Source organism: Phalangium opilio, unplaced genomic scaffold, assembly GCF_054372755.1.
Source record: "Phalangium opilio isolate 3A_F unplaced genomic scaffold, DU_Popi_V2 ptg000082l_1, whole genome shotgun sequence".
Lineage (NCBI taxonomy): Eukaryota > Metazoa > Arthropoda > Arachnida > Opiliones > Phalangiidae > Phalangium > Phalangium opilio.
Genome location: NW_028324189.1, coordinates 2,910,674 through 2,917,483, shown reverse-complemented (window position 1 = coordinate 2,917,483; position 6,810 = coordinate 2,910,674). Strand labels below are relative to the sequence as shown.

The window sequence follows — 6,810 nt, the reverse complement described above, 5'->3', positions numbered from 1 at the left end:
AATTATTTAAAATTAAAGTGGATTTACAAGTCACTAATCCAATTAATCCCCACGAAGAAGTCTTAACGGGACTTGGCGCCAAATAGTTACTGGACTGGTTTCACCTTTGAACCCTAACCACGTGATCTGTTGATCAAAAAGGCGGGAAATTTAAACGAAGACGTATTTTCACGGAAACGCTACAGTAATTATATTTGATTTCCATTTTATTTCACGAAAAATAGTACATAATTTCTTATCTTTCTACAATACAATACCAACACAAATTACCAAAGCCAAGGCTTAAGCTTACCTTTAGTTTTTACTAAGGTTGTTTCACTGGGCAGTGGACAATATTACTTTTAACGAGAAACGTTATGTAGTTAATTAATAAATGCTATTAATTCAATCAATTATTTAAAATTAAAGTGGATTTACACGTCATTAATCCAATTAATCCCCACGGGACTTGGCGCCAAATACTGGACTGGTTTCACCTTTGACCCGTAACCACGTGATCTGTTGATCAAAAAGGCGGGAAATTTGAACTAAGACGTACCTTCACAGTAAATAAATACTAAATATATTTGATTTCCATTTTAATTGACGAAAAATAGTACATATTTAAAATTTTATATACATTTTAAAATATTACAATTACATATTAAGTTTTTTTTACTAAAATAACAATAAAAGAAATTAATTATTATGAAAAACAAAAGAAAATCCTTATGAACTTGAGGTTGATGCGGAGGATGGGTTTTGACTATTTTGAGAAACTTCAGTGGTGGTGGTGTTCTGAATAATAAAAGGGTGTGATAAAACACCATCCAATGAAAGTCTCTCTGAAGGAATCCTTTTTAGTAACTGGAAATATCGATGATAAAGTTCATTTATATTAATTTAATTAAGTTTTTAACTTAGTTTAGATAGTTTTAATTACTTTTCTAATTAAATCTTGAGCTAGGTGAGATATAAAGGATGGGAAAGTTAGTTGAACTCTGACAATACGTTGATAAGTTTCAGGGATACTGTTAGTTTCAAAGGGAGGTCTCCCGACAAGAAACTCGTAGCATAGGACTCCTAAACTCCATAGATCAATTGTTTCATCATATTTCTTCTTTTCAATCATTTCAGGAGGGAGATAATCCATTGTGCCACACATTGTAGCTCTTCTTGATGAAGGCGCGTGTACAGACCATCCAAAATCGGCTATTTTCAACTCTCCATTTTGTCCCAGGAGCAAATTTTCAGGCTTGATATCCCTATGAATTACTTTCAACCTATGGCAGTACTTGAGAGCAGTTGCTAGTTCTTTCAAATACTGTACAAAAGAAGAAGTTATTAATTAAATACCCCCGGGCCACAAAGGCCAAAACTTATCAACACCAAGGCTTAGCTTATACTACCCCCAAGGCCCAAACTTATCAACACCAAGGCTTAGCTTATACTACCCCCAAGGCCCAAACTTATCAACACCAAGGACCAAGGCTTAGCTTATACTACCCCCAAGGCCCAAACTTATCAACACCAAGGACCAAGGCTTAGCTTATACTACCCCCAAGGCCCAAACTTATCAACACCAAGGACCAAGGCTTAGCTTATACTACCCCCAAGGCCCAAACTTATCAACACCAAGGACCAAGGCTTAGCTTATACTACCCCCAAGGCCCAAACTTATCAACACCAAGGACCAAGGCTTAGCTTATACTACCCCCAAGGCCCAAACTTATCAACACCAAGGACCAAGGCTTAGCTTATACTACCCCCAAGGCCCAAACTTATCAACACCAAGGACCAAGGCTTAGCTTATACTACCCCCAAGGCCCAAACTTATCAACACCAAGGACCAAGGCTTAGCTTATACTACCCCCAAGGCCCAAACTTATCAACACCAAGGACCAAGGCTTAGCTTATACTACCCCCAAGGCCCAAACTTATCAACACCAAGGACCAAGGCTTAGCTTATACTACCCCCAAGGCCCAAACTTATCAACACCAAGGACCAAGGCTTAGCTTATACTACCACCAATGCCCAAACTTATCAACACCAAGGACCAAGGCTTAGCTTATACTAACTTTAGCAGCCACATTGTCAGTAAATTTTCCAACTTTTTGGAGTTCCTTGTAAAGTTCTCCTCTAGGGGCGTATTCCAAGACCAGGTAGACTCTAGTTTCATCGTAGAAATAGCCATAGAGACGTAAAATGTTAGGATGCCTCAGATGGGATTGGATCTCAATTTCACGTCTTAGTTGATGCTCTACACCATTCTTTGAAAGTTGATTTTTAAAAAGAACCTTTATCAGGGTACAAAACATTGTTAATCTACACGATGATAAACTACCCCACTTTCTCTGGTTCGTTGCTTACTTTGAGAGCAACTATAAATTTACTTCGTTTCTCACGAGCAAGATAAACATTGCCAAATTTTCCCTTTCCCAATGGTCTACCAATGTCAAAATCTTTCAGACTCCATTTTCTAATGGGTAGGAATTAATTTGAACTTAACTAAATTAAATATCTAATTAATGGGGGAATTAAATTACTTTTTACTGTCTTCAGAGCTAGAGGTAGCACCCTGCCCCTGCCCTTGAGGGTTTGAACTAGAAGTTGCCGCATTATTTACCTAATTATTGCCAATTTACGCGTAAAATTAAGTTTAATTGAATTAAATTAGGCTTAGCAAAAAGAGAACTTATACTTACAGAGCATGGCACATTTTCTTTGTTCATCTCGTCACTGGCTTCTACTTGCTTTTACTTGTTATAAACTCGATGATACGAATGTTTAATTGCTTATTATATTTAATTAATATTATCTAAAAAAAATTAAAAACCGAAATTCAACCGCCACTTCCAAAAATTAAACCGAATTGCATTCCACACAGTGCACTCCACTCTGCCTGAACTTCAAACCAACTTTTATACTGGAAATTCAAAGTTTGCGTTCTCTCATTGGTCAATACTTGACACGTGAGCGTGACGTAGTTTCTGTAACAAACGCCATCTAACGGCGGATGAATATAGTTTACGTTGTTTAGTATTTTGGCGGTAAATTTGTTTCTGATAAACATCGTGGTTTTACGAAGTAAATTATGAATTCTAATGAAATTGATACTAAAAAAGGTATACTTTTATACATTATACCTTCAAAAATACAAAAATTACGGTTGCAATCAATAAAAAACTGCGCTATTAAGAATGGTTATAAGATAAGCGAAACTTTATCTGAAAATGTTACCCATGTACTAACTGAACTAGAATCTGAGGACTTGGCTTTAAAACAAATTATTGATTTAAAACACGATCGTAATATTGAAATACTCTCTTTAAAATGGTTTTTTGACAGCGTTAAATCACATAAACCCCAAATCACTGAAAGTTACAAATTGAAACGTAAATTGTCAGATAGTGAAGTCATACCTTCAAAAATTATAAAGAGAAACCAGTATTTGTGTCAAAGGCCTACACTATTAAGCCACGAAAACGTAGATTTAGTTAAAGCTTTAGAAATTATGGCTAAAGAAGCTGAATTACGCGATGACCCTGGAGATTACCCCAGAGCTTTAGCTTTTAGAAAAGCCTGTTCAGCGCTAAAACAATCTAAAAGAATAAACCATTCGGGAGATATTACCAAAATCCATGATATTGGTCAACATTCCGCGCGAATAATAACAGAAATAATAGAACACGGACATTGCGATGAAGTTGAAAAAACCGCGAACTCTAATTGGTTCAAAAGCGTGACTGATTTAACATCAATCTTTGGTGTGGGACCAAGCACCGCTAAAAAATGGTTCATCCAAGGTTACGATACCTTGGAAAAAGTTAAAAACACGCCTAAATTATGGAAATCAAACTTAAGAATAGTATATGGCCTGGCTTTTCATTCAGACCTAAATTCTCCCATGACCTTGAAAGAAGGTCAAAATATGAAAACTTTGGTGCAAAATCTTTTGCCAAACAATTGCTTGGTTGAAATAACTGGAGGTTTCCGTAGAGGAAAACCAGAAGGGCATGATCTTGATCTACTTATAACATCACCGGATGAGGGAAAAGAAGCCGGGATCTTAGAAGATCTCTATTCGAAACTTAAAACAAAGGGAATAATCTTATACGGAGGGATTGAGAAACAAACCAACGCAAGTTCATCAAAATTAGGCCTAAGTTCTCCTCGTAATACAATTGACAACTTTGACAAGTGTTTTACCATCTTGAAATACCAAGAAGAATATCCAGAAAACGATATTACTAGTCAAAGTGTGGAGGATTATGTTTCTTATAAGGATATTGAAAATCTAGCTCAAAGTACACAACGTTTGTGGAAAGCAAAAAGAGTGGATTTAGTCATTTGCCCTTATTCTCAATGGGCCTTTGCTTTATTAGGATGGACTGGCAACAAAATGTTCAACAGAAGCCTCAGAGATTACGCCTCAAAAGAAATGAATATGAAATTATCGAGTCACGGATTATACAACATTTCCAAACAAGAGAACCTAAATGCTCAGAATGAAAAAGACATATTTTCATTGTTGAATTTAAATTATTTGGAACCTTGGGAACGTAATGCCTGATTTTATTCAAGTTTTAAAGATGATTTTAATGGGAATTATAACAATAAACATTTTAAATACATAAGTTTTTGAGTACATTTATTTTATTCAACTTAATTAAGTTTGACTTGAAGTTTTAAAGATGATTTTAATGGAAATTATAACAATAAACATTTTAAATACATAAATTTTTGTCTTGAGTACGTTTTCAAACTTCATCTTCATTTAAAAGCATATTTGGGATTCCTTTATCAATGGGGAATTTTCGTCCAGTTTCAGGACATATAAGTTCTCCAGCAACTACCTCAACTTCAAAGAGAATATGATGAGCCTTTTTCAAAAACTCTGGGTCATTTTCATAGTTTGGTGTGACGTTCTTAGGTAATTCATCCAATTTCCCCAAATTTTCCGCAGCTTGACATAGGGCATCCCAATCAACTTTTGGAATCATTCTAGCCACAAACTCTGGATTGAAATCAACTGTTGTTTCCTTAATTTCTAGGGCTTTGATACCCAATGGAAAACCGACATTGACTCCTTTGATGCAGCGTGATGTTAACATGTTATGGGTTAAAAGCTTCATGACTTCTATATATTTAATCTTTCACAACTGTTTATGGATATAATTAAAGTCCTTTTCAATAGTCTTTCGTCACAAATAAATATCAGCTACTGTTTTCTCACAAAAGATGGTCACAATTATTTCTCACAACGTGAAATTAACCCTAACTCATTTGTAAGCAGACGAAATTATTTGACCTTTAGACCTATTTCAATTCAGTTCAGTTTTTACAAAACGCAATTTCACCGTCAAGTCTCTTATGATTAATCGTCTTTTTATGAAAATTTCTCCTTTCTTTGGCAAAAGCTAGTTAGTCAAGCTCTTATAATAACTATTACTCTCGGTAGTTTGCAACTTCAAACTTTCTTAGCGTTCTTGTCAAAAACTTCTGATATTATACAAGTCCGCTTTGACGTCTGCTACATATCTGCCACAATGGAGTATTATTTAGGGAGACTAAGTTATAGAGTACAGCAAGTTCAAGGAAACTCTCAACCTCACTCCAATTAAATTACTCCATGGTAATGCATATAAAGATCAAAGTGGTACTGAGTATTCCGACTGAGATCAACCTTGGGCGGTGGAACCGGTCTTTTGCCACTTACTACCCCCCCTAGCCCCTCTAACCCGCTCCCAGGACCAAATTATGTACTTTTTGTAGTAATAAAGTTTATTTCTCAGAAATTATGTTACATAAATTGAAAAAACACAAAAAATGTTAATATTCACATTAAATGGATGGGGGTGGAGGAAAATTAAACAGAATTAACATAAATTAAACAAGAAAGGCTTATTGTATACCAGTTTTTTGTTTATTAGCAATCATTTCTCTGAGATTATCTTCACTCTCTTTCATGCTTCTTTCCAAATATGATTTGTTGCTCTGAAATTATTATTATGAATCAAGAACCTGCTATTAGGCCTAACAACACAAGAGTTTAGGCAACAACTACCTCCAGTGTTTTGACTTTTTCTTCAGAGGTTTTAATTTTCTCTTCCAATGACTTTTGAACCTCATCCTTTTTGGTCACCATAAACCTAAAGTCACTCAAAACAATTAGTACAGTCACACTTAACTATTCATTCTAATGGAAAGTTGGGATTCACATACATTCTTCCAATTCCCTGGTATAGCCTGACATCCTCTTCTAACCCCTGAATTTCGCTTTCAGTAAGTTTTGAGTGGACAACCGATCTCCTCAAAGTTTCCATTTGCATTTCTGCCATTTTAATTTTCTGCGTAGTTTCTATCATCTTGGTTTGAAGTTCTTGAAAAGCCTGAAATCCAAAAGTTAAAAGCATTTTCATTCAATGACAATGACAGTGACTTCTTATGCCTTGGCCATATTTCACATCATAGGATGAAAGCTCAAAACTTTTAAACATAATTTACCTTTTTTAGCTCCAAATCAACGGGTATACTCGCGCCGGACATTTTTGACTTTTAAGGTAATACTTCAGACCGATAAAACGTAATTATCTTTAATTTTTTTCAAAAGAAACCACACCTTACCAAAATCCCACGCGTTTGTCTTTGAGATGGATATTAGTACAGTTTTCTGTAGCAGTCGACTCTCTCTCTCCCATAGGGTAATGGCAGCCCTCTGCCTTTGACTGTATTAAGCTCTATGGGGAAATAACTTGGGGTGCCATTAGTCTATTAAGTTGAGAAAAGTACCGCTAGGATATAAGACCCAATTAACTATATAACGCGCT

At 35.5% G+C, this 6,810-nt stretch overlaps 4 protein-coding genes across 4 annotated transcripts; 1 reads left to right on the top strand and 3 right to left on the bottom strand.

Annotated features, from left to right (window-relative positions):
* Nucleotides 1-561: 561 nt before the first annotated feature.
* On the bottom strand, nt 562-2,864 carry LOC149650920 (aurora kinase A-like). The gene is made up of 6 exons (XM_089847645.1): nt 2,686-2,864; nt 2,527-2,606; nt 2,351-2,459; nt 2,059-2,277; nt 923-1,303; nt 562-846 (listed from the first exon to the last, which is right to left on the bottom strand). Exons 1-6 carry the CDS (start codon nt 2,710-2,712, stop codon nt 709-711), a joined length of 954 nt encoding a protein of 317 aa, XP_089703771.1. The 5' UTR covers nt 2,713-2,864; the 3' UTR covers nt 562-708.
* A 210-nt stretch (nt 2,865-3,074) lies between these two features.
* Nucleotides 3,075-4,553, top strand: LOC149650919 (DNA nucleotidylexotransferase-like). Its single transcript, XM_089847180.1, has one exon. It carries the CDS (start codon nt 3,075-3,077, stop codon nt 4,551-4,553), a length of 1,479 nt encoding a protein of 492 aa, XP_089703306.1.
* Nucleotides 4,554-4,614: 61 nt separating this feature from the next.
* On the bottom strand, nt 4,615-5,115 carry Trmt112 (tRNA methyltransferase subunit 11-2). The gene has a single exon (XM_089847646.1). The coding sequence runs from the start codon at nt 5,113-5,115 to the stop codon at nt 4,741-4,743; it is 375 nt and encodes a 124-aa protein (XP_089703772.1). The 3' UTR covers nt 4,615-4,740.
* A 631-nt stretch (nt 5,116-5,746) lies between these two features.
* On the bottom strand, nt 5,747-6,654 carry Pfdn1 (prefoldin subunit 1). Its single transcript, XM_089847079.1, has 4 exons — nt 6,488-6,654; nt 6,206-6,372; nt 6,048-6,132; nt 5,747-5,977 (listed from the first exon to the last, which is right to left on the bottom strand). Exons 1-4 carry the CDS (start codon nt 6,527-6,529, stop codon nt 5,885-5,887), a joined length of 387 nt encoding a protein of 128 aa, XP_089703205.1. The 5' UTR covers nt 6,530-6,654; the 3' UTR covers nt 5,747-5,884.
* Nucleotides 6,655-6,810: the final 156 nt, after the last annotated feature.